Raw genomic sequence first — 17,032 nt, forward strand, 5'->3', positions numbered from 1 at the left:
CTGCCAACCTTACCACACAATGCTCACACCGCCAACCTTACCACACAATGCTCACACCGCCAACCTTACCACACAATGCTCACACCGCCAACCTTACCACACAATGCTCACACCGCCAACCTTACCACACAATGCTCACACCGCCGACCTTACCACACAATGCTCACACCGCCGACCTTACCACGAAATGCTCACACCGCCGACCTTACCACACAATGCTCACACCGCCAACCTTACCACACAATGCTCACACCGCCAACCTTACCACACAATGCTCACACCGCCAACCTTACCACACAATGCTCACACCGCCAACCTTACCACACAATGCTCACACCGCCGACCTTACCACGAAATGCTCACACTGCCAACCTTACCACACAATGCTCACACTGCCAACCTTACCACACAATGCTCACACCGCCGACCTTACCACACAATGCTCACACCTCCAACCTTACCACACAATGCTCACACCGCCAACCTTACCACACAATGCTCACACCTCCAACCTTACCACACAATGCTCACACCGCCGACCTTACCACACAATGCTCACACCGCCAACCTTACCACACAATGCTCACACCGCCAACCTTACCACACAATGCTCACACTGCCAACCTTACCACACAATGCTCACACCGCCAACCTTACCACACAATGCTCACACCGCCAACCTTACCACACAATGCTCACACCGCCAACCTTACCACACAATGCTCACACCGCCAACCTTACCACACAATGCTCACACCGCCGACCTTACCACACAATGCTCACACCGCCGACCTTACCACGAAATGCTCACACCGCCGACCTTACCACACAATGCTCACACCGCCAACCTTACCACACAATGCTCACACCGCCAACCTTACCACACAATGCTCACACCGCCAACCTTACCACACAATGCTCACACCGCCGACCTTACCACGAAATGCTCACACCGCCGACCTTACCACACAATGCTCACACCGCCGACCTTACCACACAATGCTCACACCGCCAACCTTACCACGAAATGCTCACACCGCCGACCTTACCACACAATGCTCACACCGCCAACCTTACCACACAATGCTCACACCGCCAACCTTACCACACAATGCTCACACCGCCAACCTTACCACACAATGCTCACACCGCCGACCTTACCACACAATGCTCACACCGCCGACCTTACCACGAAATGCTCACACCGCCGACCTTACCACACAATGCTCACACTGCCAACCTTACCACACAATGCTCACACTGCCAACCTTACCACACAATGCTCACACTGCCAACCTTACCACACAATGCTCACACTGCCAACCTTACCACACAATGCTCACACTGCCAACCTTACCACACAATGCTCACACTGCCAACCTTACCACACAATGCTCACACTGCCAACCTTACCACACAATGCTCACACTGCCAACCTTACCACACAATGCTCACACCGCCGACCTTACCACACAACGCTCACACCGCCAACCTTACCACACAATGCTCACACTGCCAACCTTACCACACAATGCTCACACTGCCAACCTTACCACACAATGCTCACACTGCCAACCTTACCACACAATGCTCACACTGCCAACCTTACCACACAATGCTCACACTGCCAACCTTACCACACAATGCTCACACTGCCAACCTTACCACACAATGCTCACACTGCCAACCTTACCACACAATGCTCACACCGCCAACCTGACCACACAATGCTCACACTGCCGACCTAACCACACAATGCTCACACCGCCGACCTTACCACACAATGCTCACACTGCCAACCTTACCACACAATGCTCACACCGCCAACCTTACCACACAATGCTCACACCGCCAACCTTACCACACAATGCTCACACTGCCAACCTTACCACACAATGCTCACACTGCCAACCTTACCACACAATGCTCACACTGCCAACCTTACCACACAATGCTCACACCGCCAACCTTACCACACAATGCTCACACCGCCAACCTTACCACACAATGCTCACACCGCCAACCTTACCACACAATGCTCACACCGCCAACCTTACCACACAATGCTCACACTGCCAACCTTACCACACAATGCTCACACTGCCAACCTTACCACGAAATTCGCACACTGCCAACCTTACCACACAATGCTCACACCTCCAACCTTACCACACAATGCTCACACCGCCAACCTTACCACACAATGCTCACACTGCCAACCTTACCACACAATGCTCACACCGCCAACCTTACCACACAATGCTCACACCGCCAACCTTACCACACAATGCTCACACCGCCAACCTTACCACACAATGCTCACACCGCCAACCTTACCACACAATGCTCACACTGCCAACCTTACCACACAATGCTCACACCGCCAACCTTACCACACAATGCTCACACCGCCAACCTTACCACACAATGCTCACACTGCCAACCTTACCACACAATGCTCACACCGCCAACCTTACCACACAATGCTCACACCGCCAACCTTACCACACAATGCTCACACCGCCAACCTTACCACACAATGCTCACACCGCCAACCTTACCACGAAATGCTCACACTGCCGACCTTACCACACAATGCTCACACCGCCAACCTTACCACACAATGCTCACACCGCCAACCTTACCACACAATGCTCACACCACCAACCTTACCACACAATGCTCACACCGCCAACCTTACCACACAATGCTCACACCGCCAACCTTACCACACAATGCTCACACCTCCAACCTTACCACACAATGCTCACACCGCCAACCTTACCACACAATGCTCACACTGCCAACCTTACCACACAATGCTCACACCGCCAACCTTACCACACAATGCTCACACCGCCAACCTTACCACACAATGCTCACACCGCCGACCTTACCACACAATGCTCACACCGCCAACCTTACCACACAATGCTCACACCGCCAACCTTACCACACAATGCTCACACTGCCAACCTTACCACGGAATTCGCACACTGCCATCCTTATTATAAAAGGCTCGCTCTGCCAACCTTATTACGAATCACATTGCGCTGCCAACCTTACCTTGAAACGTAACATAACACACTATGCACAGAAAGAAGTGGTTATTGTCTGTGGAAAGGAACTTTGAAACCCGAAGCAGTATCATCGTGCGCATAAATGGTAAATCTCAGGCTGTACAGCATGGGTGTATGAATGATACGGGTCTATTCAATAAAGCTTTACCTTCTGAATAAACAAGAATTTATACACACAGGACTTGTGACAGTGAAGAAACGTGTCTTAGCAGAATCAATTCATACAGAAAAGGTTTGGTTTTTGTAGTGTCTCCAACTTTTTTTTCACGTGGTGATTTAGCTCGTTATATATATATATTTCCGAGAAAACATGTAAAAAAAAATAAAAATGAACCAGTGTACTGCAAAAAATTATAATTATTTATATATCTAGGAACACAGGTAGGCACATTTTACATCCATTTGGTTCACAGATCAAGTGAGAGGGAAAAAAATTGTATTTATCTGGATGAACCGACAATCCCCCAAAATTTGGACGAATCACAAAATTAGTTTGAAACGAAAATGCACAAGGAGAACACACGGGCAGGCACACTAAACACGTGCAGGCACACTAAACGCACGCAGGCACACTAAACACGCGCAGGCACACTAAACACGCGCAGGCACACTAAACACGTGCAGGCACACTAAACGCACGCAGGCACACTAAACACGCGCAGGCACACTAAACACGCGCAGGCACACTAAACACGCGCAGGCACACTAAACACGCGCAGGCACACTAAACGCACGCAGGCACACTAAACACGCGCAGGCACACTAAACACGTGCAGGCACACTAAACGCGCGCAGGCACATTAAACACGCGCAGGCACATTAAACACGCGCAGGCACACTAAACGCTCGCAGGCACACTAAACACACATTGCTCCACAGAATGGGAGACATACAGAGCGGGAACTTTCTTTGTGTTTGTGTTAATCTCTGAGCTCATACAGCACACATTGACATCGTCAGACCTGCTCCTATGTTTGGCATCTGTCCTTGCAAGTACCGTACATTTCTTTCCACGTTAACAACCCCAGCTTTGCAGCAGTGAGGGACCTGAAGACATGCACATTATTTTTACTCTTTCTGCATCATCTTTGCCCTTCAGAAACAGTAAGGGTAAACGTGTTTAAATATTGGAGTACTTGGAACAAAGGGTCTGCATGATGTCTGGTGGTAACATGTGGAGGAGCGTTGTACAACTTGCCAACAAAACACACCATTAACCTAATTGGCACATGCACCCTTGAACTCACAGAGCAGTGAATCTATAGCAGATTAACACAACGAATCCCCACAGCTGTGAGATTATAGCAGATTAACACAACGAATCCCCACAGCTGTGAGATTATAGCAGATTAACACAACGAATCCCCACGGCTGTGAGATTATAGCAAAAATAACCCAACGAATCCCCACAGCTGTGAGATTATAGCAGATTAACACAACAAATCCCCGGATCTATGAATCTCTTTCAATACTTCTGCAGTATCCTAATCCCTCTGGGTATTTGAACATTTAGTGATTTAAAGTGACATTCCAAGCACCAAAACAACTTAATGACGCAGTTTTGGTGTGTAGATCATGCCCCTGTAGTCCTGCTCAATTCTGCACCATTTAGGAGCTAAATCACTTTTGTTTCTGCTTATGCAGCCCTAGCCACACCTCACACAGGTGGGACAGAACAGTGTGTTTACTTCAGAAGTCTTTATTGTCTACTACTGTGAATTGAGCTTTAACCACACACAAGGTTCCTGCAAGGTTTAGAAAGCTATTAACAGAAAAGCAGATAATAAATTCTAAATTAAACACACTGTGCAATAAAGGAAGTTTAAACATTATCTCTCTCTTTGAGGTCTGTAGAAAGATTGTGAGAGTCACAGTCAGGGGAGATGTGACTAGGGCGGCATAAAAAAAGTACTTTAACTAGTCAATTAAATCTAATTAAGCAGTGAGACAGTGGGGCATGATCTATACACCTAAACTGCTTAATTAATCTAAACGTGTTTTGGTAACTATAGTGCACCGTAAAGGGGCAGAGACAATGGACTCATTCATGATTCAACTTGCATGGACTGTCCCGATATAAAAATACTTCCTTCTTGCCATGAAAGTATTAATATACCACAAGAAGCATTCTAAATGCTGGACTGTCACCGCCTAGAGGACTTGACTTCAGGTGGAATCTAAATACAGGTATCGACTGTTTAGAACTAATATGGTCATAAGACTCCAGGCATATTGTGAAGACTCTTCTGACACTGGGAAGGGGCTAACGAGGGGATTTATAGAATTGAATTTGTAATAAGCAAATTAGTGCCAACGAATGGCTCCACTGAGATAATTTGTTATGTTGTAGAATCATTCATTAAACCACTCATTCTCTTTGGAAATTCTATCTATACATTGTGCCGAGAAATGATTAGACTGGGAGCAAAACCCTCTCGCTCTTCCCAATAAAATCTTTGGCTAGACTGACCATCTGCGCATGCACTGTGGTTGCTATAGTAACTGCCTAGTCGACACTGCGAGTGCTGACTAGGGAGTATAGGGGAATAGACCGGGCGAGTTGGGGTCACACAGGAGGTTTGCCCTCCGAGCAGGCGGTGCAGAGGACCAGAGGTGGGCTTACATGAGGAAGCTCTGGAAGAGAGGAGAGGTGAGTATATCTGGATATTTTACATTGAATATATCCAGTATCTTGGGATATATGGGAGCGGTTTAACACAAGTTTGTTTTTTCTTTACAGACTCCCTTTAATCTAACGCCATGATAGTTATTTGAGGCTTGGTCATATTCTGCTACTAACCAATGATAAATGTACATCTACTGCCACTGCCACATTTCCTGCAGCAATGTAGATTTAACCAGGAATGAGGCATTAAATCATTAGCTGGTGGGTGCAGTAACCCCACAGGTTCATGGGATTCATTTATGTGAACATTGGGTGAAGGTTCTGTGCCAATACAGGGAGCACACTGCCAGCTTCAATCCAGAAACGGAATTAGAATCCAGATTGATACATGAACGCGATGACCCCGACACAAGATATCGAAAGGTTTATTAATCATTTTACTCTCAGTATTTATTACCGCACACAAGATTACCTCAGGCCGCACCGCCCGAGCGCCGAGCACGCAGGCCGCACCGACCGAGCGCCGAGCACGTACAGACTGAAATGTGTGAATACAAGTATAACACTTACTTGGCATCCACAATGTCATGTATGTTCCTGAGGAAGTCCGAATCCAGGTGGTTGTGATCACCAGTAAGAGTGTGGAAATAAACCAGGACGTACTCTTTGACAGCAACATGATCCATCATGTGAATGAAGTACAGCAGTGCCTGACACAGAAAGACAGACTGTGAGCTCGGGTACAGCATACACGTTACATACAGAAACACACAGACTGAGCTCGGGTACAGCATACACGTTACATACAGAAACACACAGACTGTGAGCTCGGGTACAGCATACACGTTACATACAGAAACACACAGACTGTGAGCTCGGGTACAGCATACACGTTACATACAGAAACACACAGACTATGAGCTCGGGTACAGCATACACGTTACATACAGAAACACACAGACTGAGCTTGGGTACAGCATACACGTTACATACAGAAACACACAGACTGTGAGCTCGGGTACAGCATACACGTTACATACAGAAACACACAGACTGAGCTTGGGTACAGCATACACGTTACATACAGAAACACACAGACTGTGAGCTCGGGTACAGCATACACGTTACATACAGAAACACACAGACTGTGAGCTCGGGTACAGCATACACGTTACATACAGAAACACACAGACTGAGCTTGGGTACAGCATACACGTTACATACAGAAACACACAGACTGAGCTTGGGTACAGCATACACGTCACATACAGAAACACAGTCTGTGAGCTCGGGTACAGCATACACGTTACATACAGACTGTGAGCTCAGGTACAGCATACACGTTACATACAGAAACACACAGACTGTGAGCTCGGGTACAGCATACACGTTACATACAGAAACACACAGACTGTGAGCTCGGGTACAGCATACACGTTACATACAGAAGCTCGGGTACAGCATACACGTTACATACAGAAACACACAGACTGTGAGCTCGGGTACAGCATACACGTTACATACAGAAACAAACAGACTGAGCTTGGGTACAGCATACACGTTACATACAGGAACACACAGACTGTGAGCTCGGGTACAGCATACACGTTACATACAGAAACACACAGACTGAGCTCGGGTACAGCATACACGTTACATACAGGAACACACAGACTGTGAGCTCGGGTACAGCATACACGTTACATACAGAAACACACAGACTGAGCTCGGGTACAGCATACACGTTACATACAGGAACACACAGACTGAGCTTGGGTACAGCATACACGTTACATACAGAAACACACAGACTGAGCTCGGGTACAGCATACACGTTACATACAGGAACACACAGACTGTGAGCTCGGGTACAGCATACACGTTACATACAGAAACACACAGACTGTGAGCTCGGGTACAGCATACACGTTACATACAGGAACACACAGACTGTGAGCTCGGGTACAGCATACACGTTACATACAGGAACACACAGACTGTGAGCTCGGGTACAGCATACACGTTACATACAGAAACACAGACTGTGAGCTCGGGTACAGCATACACGTTACATACAGAAACACACAGACTGTGAGCTCGGGTACAGCATACACGTTACATACAGAAACACACAGACTGTGAGCTCGGGTACAGCATACACGTCACATACAGAAACACAGACTGTGAGCTCGGGTACAGCATACACGTTACATACAGAAACACACAGACTGTGAGCTCGGGTACAGCATACACGTTACATACAGAAACACACAGACTGTGAGCTCGGGTACAGCATACACGTTACATACAGAAACACACAGACTGAGCTCGGGTACAGCATACACGTTACATACAGAAACACACAGACTGTGAGCTCGGGTACAGCATACACGTTACATACAGAAACACACAGACAGTGAGCTCGGGTACAGCATACACGTTCCATACAGAAACACACAGACTGAGCTTGGGTACAGCATACACGTTACATACAGAAACACACAGACTGAGCTTGGGTACAGCATACACGTTACATACAGAAACACACAGACTGAGCTTGGGTACAGCATACACGTTACATACAGAAACACACAGACTGAGCTTGGGTACAGCATACACGTTACATACAGAAACACACAGACTGAGCTCGGGTACAGCATACACGTTACATACAGAAACACACAGACTGTGAGCTCGGGTACAGCATACACGTTACATACAGAAACACACAGACTGAGCTTGGGTACAGCATACACGTTACATACAGAAACACACAGACTGTGAGCTCGGGTAAAGCATAAACGTTACATACAGAAACACACAGACTTTTGAGCTCGGGTACAGCATACACGTTACATACAGAAACACACAGACTGTGAGCTCGGGTACAGCATACACGTTACATACAGAAACACACAGACTGTGAGCTCGGGTACAGCATACACGTTACATACAGAAACACACAGACTGTGAGCTCGGGTACAGCATACACGTTACATACAGAAACACAGTCTGTGAGCTCGGGTACAGCATACACGTTACATACAGAAACACACAGACTGAGCTTGGGTACAGCATACACGTTACATACAGAAACACACAGACTGTGAGCTCGGGTACAGCATACACGTTACATACAGAAACACACAGACTGTGAGCTCGGGTACAGCATACACGTTACATACAGAAACACAGTCTGTGAGCTCGGGTACAGCATACACGTTACATACAGAAACACACAGACTGTGAGCTTGGGTACAGCATACACGTTACATACAGAAACACACAGACTGTGAGCTTGGGTACAGCATACACGTTACATACAGAAACACAGACTGTGAGCTCGGGTACAGCATACACGTTACATACAGAAACACAGACTGTGAGCTCGGGTACAGCATACACGTTACATACAGAAACACACAGACTGTGAGCTCAGGTACAGCATACACGTTACATACAGGAACACACAGACTGTGAGCTCGGGTACAGCATACACGTTACATACAGAAACACAGACTGTGAGCTCGGGTACAGCATACACGTTACATACAGAAACACACAGACTGTGAGCTCGGGTACAGCATGCACGTTACATACAGAAACACACAGACTGTGAGCTCGGGTACAGCATACACGTTACATACAGAAACACACAGACTGAGCTCGGGTACAGCATACACGTTACATACAGAAACACACAGACTGTGAGCTCGGGTACAGCATACACGTTACATACAGGAACACACAGACTGTGAGCTCGGGTACAGCATACACATTACATACAGAAACACACAGACTGTGAGCTCGGGTACAGCATACACGTTACATACAGAAACACACAGACTGTGAGCTCGGGTACAGCATACACATTACATACAGAAACACACAGACTGTGAGCTCGGGTACAGCATACACGTTACATACAGAAACACACAGACTGTGAGCTCGGGTACAGCATACACGTTACATACAGAAACACACAGACTGAGCTCGGGTACAGCATACACGTTACATACAGAAACACACAGACTGTGAGCTCGGGTACAGCATACACGTTACATACAGGAACACACAGACTGTGAGCTCGGGTACAGCATACACGTTACATACAGAAACACAGTCTGTGAGCTCGGGTACAGCATACACGTTACATACAGAAACACACAGACTGTGAGCTCGGGTACAGCATACACGTTACATACAGAAACACAGTCTGTGAGCTCGGGTACAGCATACACGTTACATACAGAAACACACAGACTGAGCTCGGGTACAGCATACACGTTACATACAGGAACACACAGACTATGAGCTCGGGTACAGCATACACGTTACATACAGAAACACAGTCTGTGAGCTCGGGTACAGCATACACGTTACATACAGAAACACACAGACTGTGAGCTCGGGTACAGCATACACGTTACATACAGAAACACACAGACTGAGCTCGGGTACAGCATACACGTTACATACAGAAACACACAGACTGTGAGCTCGGGTACAGCATACACGTTACATACAGAAACACACAGACTGTGAGCTCGGGTACAGCATACACGTTACATACAGAAACACACAGACTGAGCTTGGGTACAGCATACACGTTACATACAGAAACACACAGACTGTGAGCTCGGGTACAGCATACACGTTACATACAGAAACACACAGACTGAGCTTGGGTACAGCATACACGTTACATACAGAAACACACAGACTGTGAGCTCGGGTACAGCATACACGTTACATACAGAAACACACAGACTGTGAGCTCGGGTACAGCATACACGTTACATACAGGAACACACAGACTGTGAGCTCGGGTACAGCATACACGTTACATACAGAAACAGTCTGTGAGCTCGGGTACAGCATACACGTTACATACAGAAACACAGTCTGTGAGCTCGGGTACAGCATACACGTTACATACAGAAACACACAGACTGAGCTCGGGTACAGCATACACGTTACATACAGGAACACACAGACTATGAGCTCGGGTACAGCATACACGTTACATACAGAAACACAGTCTGTGAGCTCGGGTACAGCATACACGTTACATACAGAAACACACAGACTGTGAGCTCGGGTACAGCATACACGTTACATACAGAAACACAGACTGTGAGCTCGGGTACAGCATACACGTTACATACAGAAACACACAGACTGAGCTCGGGTACAGCATACACGTTACATACAGAAACACACAGACTGTGAGCTCGGGTACAGCATACACGTTACATACAGAAACACACAGACTGTGAGCTCGGGTACAGCATACACGTTACATATGTAACGGATCACCTGGCACCCCGACTGAGTACCTCCGTTAATGGATGCTCCTAGCGCTTCCTGAGGACTCCAAGCACTCTGGCAGACACCATAATCACCGAATCCGAGAAACCTTTAAATTCTCCCAAGCGTATGAATGCTGTAGACCATTGAATAGGAACCATACGAATAGGCTTGTACTCCTAGCAGTCAACTGGAACAGCATACATTAAATCCTTCCCCCAATAATGAGACGACACATCACTTTGAGGGTAAAACAGGAACTCTGGACTGTCTCATCCAGCCTGGCTTTTATTACAATAATCCACATACAGGCCACACCCAGGGGGAGGCATAAAATAACCAATCACATACATGGTTCAGCCCACACATCCCCTCCCCTCAGATAACATTAAACTCAATTATCCGGTACACTTTTTCAGCCAAGTTCTGGATGTACCCCAAAACCCGGGGGTACACCTTTAAGCCCTTATTCAGGGGGACAACATATCCAAAATTCAAGTAATTCGGATGAATGGTTCGGGAGATATGGGGTTCCAAAGATTTGACCGACCGCATGGGTAAAGTATCCGAAAACAGTTCCATGCATTTTGGCCCTGCGGTCGGTCACAAACAAGGGAATGAAAACAGACGAATTGCCTGTGTTATAGAGCCTGGAGAGGGTTTGAATGAATTCCCTTGTTTGTGGGGTTCTTTCTACCGAACGGCGGGTCATTCGGTAGTTTCCATACGAATTTCTGGAAGTATGGAGGTCTCAGCGGTGTTTGCCTAGTCAAGTGTCCGATTTTAGTTCCAGACACTCGACGGCAAAACACCGCTGTTCGGTAGTTTAAGATGGCCGCCGCCACGTGTTTGTTTCCCGAATGGCGGCCACCCAGAGGACAAAGCATACATTACACGGATTGCCAATTACCCGTTTGCAACATTGTTGCAAACTGTAATTGGAGGCACACTTATTCCTGGGTGGTCTGGTTGTTCGGTAGTTTCACTCAATATAATAAATGGAGTGATTCTACCGAACAATCAGATGAATGCTGCATACATATCCCAGGTTAAACTTAATACACATATAATATTACAGGCAGTACACTAGAATATGTATCACAGTCTTAAAGGGACAGTAGTCCCAAAAGTCCCAATATGTCCATAGATGCTGTTAAAAGGGCCAGTAGCAGCAATATACAGTACAATGTGCCCCAAATAACCCAGGGGCCATAGTCAGTAGGTAGGAGGCTAGCAAACAGGCTTCTCCAGGGCCCAGTGGCGAGGTTGGTTTCGCCACAACATACAGAAACACACAGACTGTGAGCTCGGGTACAGCATACACGTTACATACAGAAACACACAGACTGTGAGCTCGGGTACAGCATACACGTTACATACAGAAACACACAGACTGTGAGCTCGGGTACAGCATACACGTTACATACAGAAACACACAGACTGAGCTTGGGTACAGCATACACAGTACATACAGAAACACACAGACTGTGAGCTCGGGTACAGCATACACGTTACATACAGAAACACACAGACTGAGCTTGGGTACAGCATACACGTTACATACAGAAACACACAGACTGTGAGCTCGGGTACAGCATACACGTTACATACAGAAACACACAGACTGTGAGCTCGGGTACAGCATACACGTTACATACAGAAACACACAGACTGAGCTTGGGTACAGCATACACGTTACATACAGAAACACACAGACTGAGCTTGGGTACAGCATACACGTCACATACAGAAACACAGTCTGTGAGCTCGGGTACAGCATACACGTTACATACAGACTGTGAGCTCAGGTACAGCATACACGTTACATACAGAAACACACAGACTGTGAGCTCGGGTACAGCATACACGTTACATACAGAAACACACAGACTGTGAGCTCGGGTACAGCATACACGTTACATACAGAAGCTCGGGTACAGCATACACGTTACATACAGAAACACACAGACTGAGCTTGGGTACAGCATACACGTTACATACAGGAACACACAGACTGTGAGCTCGGGTACAGCATACACGTTACATACAGAAACACACAGACTGAGCTCGGGTACAGCATACACGTTACATACAGGAACACACAGACTGTGAGCTCGGGTACAGCATACACGTTACATACAGAAACACACAGACTGAGCTCGGGTACAGCATACACGTTACATACAGGAACACACAGACTGTGAGCTCGGGTACAGCATACACGTTACATACAGAAACACACAGACTGTGAGCTCGGGTACAGCATACACGTTACATACAGAAACACACAGACTGTGAGCTCGGGTACAGCATACACGTTACATACAGAAACACACAGACTGAGCTTGGGTACAGCATACACGTTACATACAGAAACACAGTCTGTGAGCTCGGGTACAGCATACACGTTACATACAGAAACACAGTCTGTGAGCTCGGGTACAGCATACACGTTACATACAGAAACACACAGACTGTGAGCTCGGGTACAGCATACACGTTACATACAGAAACACAGTCTGTGAGCTCGGGTACAGCATACACGTTACATACAGAAACACAGTCTGTGAGCTCGGGTACAGCATACACGTTACATACAGAAACACACAGACTGTGAGCTCGGGTACAGCATACACGTTACATACAGAAACACACAGACTGTGAGCTCGGGTACAGCATACACGTTACATACAGAAACACAGTCTGTGAGCTCGGGTACAGCATACACGTTACATACAGAAACACACAGACTGTGAGCTCGGGTACAGCATACACGTTACATACAGGAACACACAGACTGTGAGCTCGGGTACAGCATACACGTTACATACAGGAACACACAGACTGTGAGCTCGGGTACAGCATACACGTTACATACAGACTGTGAGCTCAGGTACAGCATACACGTTACATACAGAAACACACAGACTGTGAGCTCGGGTACAGCATACACGTTACATACAGGAACACACAGACTGTGAGCTCGGGTACAGCATACACGTTACATACAGGAACACACAGACTGTGAGCTCGGGTACAGCATACACGTTACATACAGGAACACAGTCTGTGAGCTCGGGTACAGCATACACGTTACATACAGAAACACACAGACTGTGAGCTCGGGTACAGCATACACGTTACATACAGAAACACACAGACTGTGAGCTCGGGTACAGCATACACGTTACATACAGGAACACACAGACTGTGAGCTCGGGTACAGCATACACGTTACATACAGAAACACAGTCTGTGAGCTCGGGTACAGCATACACGTTACATACAGGAACACAGTCTGTGAGCTCGGGTACAGCATACACGTTACATACAGAAACACACAGACTGTGAGCTCGGGTAATATCTCAATATATTTAATAACGTTAAAGAAAAACACCCCATGGGCCCCCTCACCTTCTCCATGTCAATCAGTAACACAGGAATGTTTCTTCCTACGACCACAATGACTGTTCTGCCGCAGTTATCCACGCCTATAAGCAAACCGTAAAATAGACAGATGTCAGCCATATAGGTCATCAGTGACTGTGTGGCCCCAAAGGACTGACTGTGCTGCAGGCCAAATTAGAACACAGGACTGCATGGTACATTATAACAAGGGACTGAGTGTGCTGCATGCTACATTATAACATGGGACTGAGTGTGCTGCATGCTACATTATAACACGGGACTGAGTGTGCTGCATGCTACATTATAACACGGGACTGAGTGTGCTGCATGCTACATTATAACACGGGACTGAGTGTGCTGCATGCTACATTATAACACGGGACTGAGTGTGCTGCATGCTACATTATAACATGGGACTGAGTGTGCTGCATGCTACATTATAACATGGGACTGAGTGTGCTGCATGCTACATTATAACATGGGACTGAGTGTGCTGCATGCTACATTATAACATGGGACTGAGTGTGCTGCATGCTACATTATAACATGGGACTGAGTGTGCTGCATGCTACATTATAACATGGGACTGAGTGTGCTGCATGCTACATTATAACATGGGACTGAGTGTGCTGCATGCTACATTATAACATGGGACTGAGTGTGCTGCATGGTACATTATAACACGGGACTGAGTGTGCTGCATGCTACATTATAACATGGGACTGAGTGTGCTGCATGCTACATTATAACATGGTACTGAGTGTGCTGCATGCTACATTATAACACGGGACTGAGTGTGCTGCATGCTACATTATAACACGGGACTGAGTGTGCTGCATGCTACATTATAACACGGGACTGAGTGTGCTGCATGCTACATTATAACATGGGACTGAGTGTGCTGCATGCTACATTATAACATGGGACTGAGTGTGCTGCATGCTACATTATAACATGGGACTGAGTGTGCTGCATGCTACATTATAACATGGGACTGAGTGTGCTGCATGCTACATTATAACATGGGACTGAGTGTGCTCCATGCTACATTATAACATGGGACTGAGTGTGCTGCATACTACATTATAACACGGGACTGAGTGTGCTGCATGGTACATTATAACATGGGACTGAGTGTGCTGCATGCTACATTATAACACGGGACTGAGTGTGCTGCATGCTACATTATAACATGGGACTGAGTGTGCTGCATGCTACATTATAACATGGGACTGAGTGTGCTGCATGCTACATTATAACATGGGACTGAGTGTGCTGCATGCTACATTATAACATGGGACTGAGTGTGCTGCATGCTACATTATAACATGGGACTGAGTGTGCTGCATGCTACATTATAACATGGGACTGAGTGTGCTGCATGCTACATTATAACATGGGACTGAGTGTGCTGCATGCTACATTATAACATGGGACTGAGTGTGCTGCATGCTACATTATAACATGGGACTGAGTGTGCTGCATGCTACATTATAACATGGGACTGAGTGTGCTGCATGCTACATTATAACATGGGACTGAGTGTGCTGCATGCTACATTATAACATGGGACTGAGTGTGCTGCATGCTACATTATAACATGGGACTGAGTGTGCTGCATGCTACATTATAACATGGGACTGAGTGTGCTGCATGCTACATTATAACATGGGACTGAGTGTGCTGCATGCTACATTATAACATGGGACTGAGTGTGCTGCATGCTACATTATAACACGGGACTGAGTGTGCTGCATGCTACATTATAACACGGGACTGAGTGTGCTGCATGCTACATTATAACACGGGACTGAGTGTGCTCCATGCTACATTATAACATTGGACTGAGTGTGCTCCATGCTACATTATAACATGGGACTGAGTGTGCTGCATGCTACATTATAACATGGGACTGAGTGTGCTGCATGCTACATTATAACATGGGACTGAGTGTGCTGCATGCTACATTATAACATGGGACTGAGTGTGCTGCATGCTACATTATAACATGGGACTGAGTGTGCTGCATGCTACATTATAACATGGGACTGAGTGTGCTGCATGCTACATTATAACATGGGACTGAGTGTGCTGCATGCTACATTATAACATGGGACTGAGTGTCCACATTATAACATGGGACTGAGTGTGCTGCATGCTACATTATAACATGGGACTGAGTGTCCCGTGTTATAATGTAGCATGCAGCACACTCAGTCCCATGTTATAATGTAGCATGCAGCACACTCAGTCCCATGTTATAATGTAGCATGCAGCACACTCAGTCCCATGTTATAATGTAGCATGCAGCACACTCAGTCCCATGTTATAATGTAGCATGCAGCACACTCAGTCCCATGTTATAATGTAGCATGCAGCACACTCAGTGGGACTGAGTGTGCTCCATGCTACATTATAACACGGGACTGAGTGTGCTGCATGCTACATTATAACACGGGACTGAGTGTGCTGCATGCTACATTATAACATGGGACTGAGTGTGCTGCATGCTACATTATAACACGGGACTGAGTGTGCTGCATGCTACATTATAACATGGGACTGAGTGTGCTGCATGGTACATTATAACATGGGACTGAGTGTGCTG

At 46.7% G+C, this 17,032-nt stretch overlaps 1 protein-coding gene across 2 annotated transcripts in view; it reads right to left on the reverse strand.

The window, feature by feature from the left end:
• The window catches only part of GDAP2 (ganglioside induced differentiation associated protein 2), a 64,664-nt gene that overhangs the window by 25,980 nt on the left and 21,652 nt on the right, over positions 1-17,032 (reverse strand). For both annotated transcript variants that reach the window (XM_063445977.1, XM_063445969.1), the window contains exons 10-11: positions 14,431-14,507; positions 6,277-6,416 (exon numbers count right to left, since the gene is read on the reverse strand). In XM_063445977.1, the coding sequence (XP_063302047.1) occupies positions 6,277-6,416; positions 14,431-14,507 (217 nt within the window). The remainder of the gene's footprint in view (positions 1-6,276; positions 6,417-14,430; positions 14,508-17,032) is intronic.

Source organism: Pelobates fuscus, chromosome 1 (assembly GCF_036172605.1).
Source record: "Pelobates fuscus isolate aPelFus1 chromosome 1, aPelFus1.pri, whole genome shotgun sequence".
In the NCBI taxonomy this organism is placed as follows: Eukaryota; Metazoa; Chordata; class Amphibia; order Anura; family Pelobatidae; genus Pelobates; species Pelobates fuscus.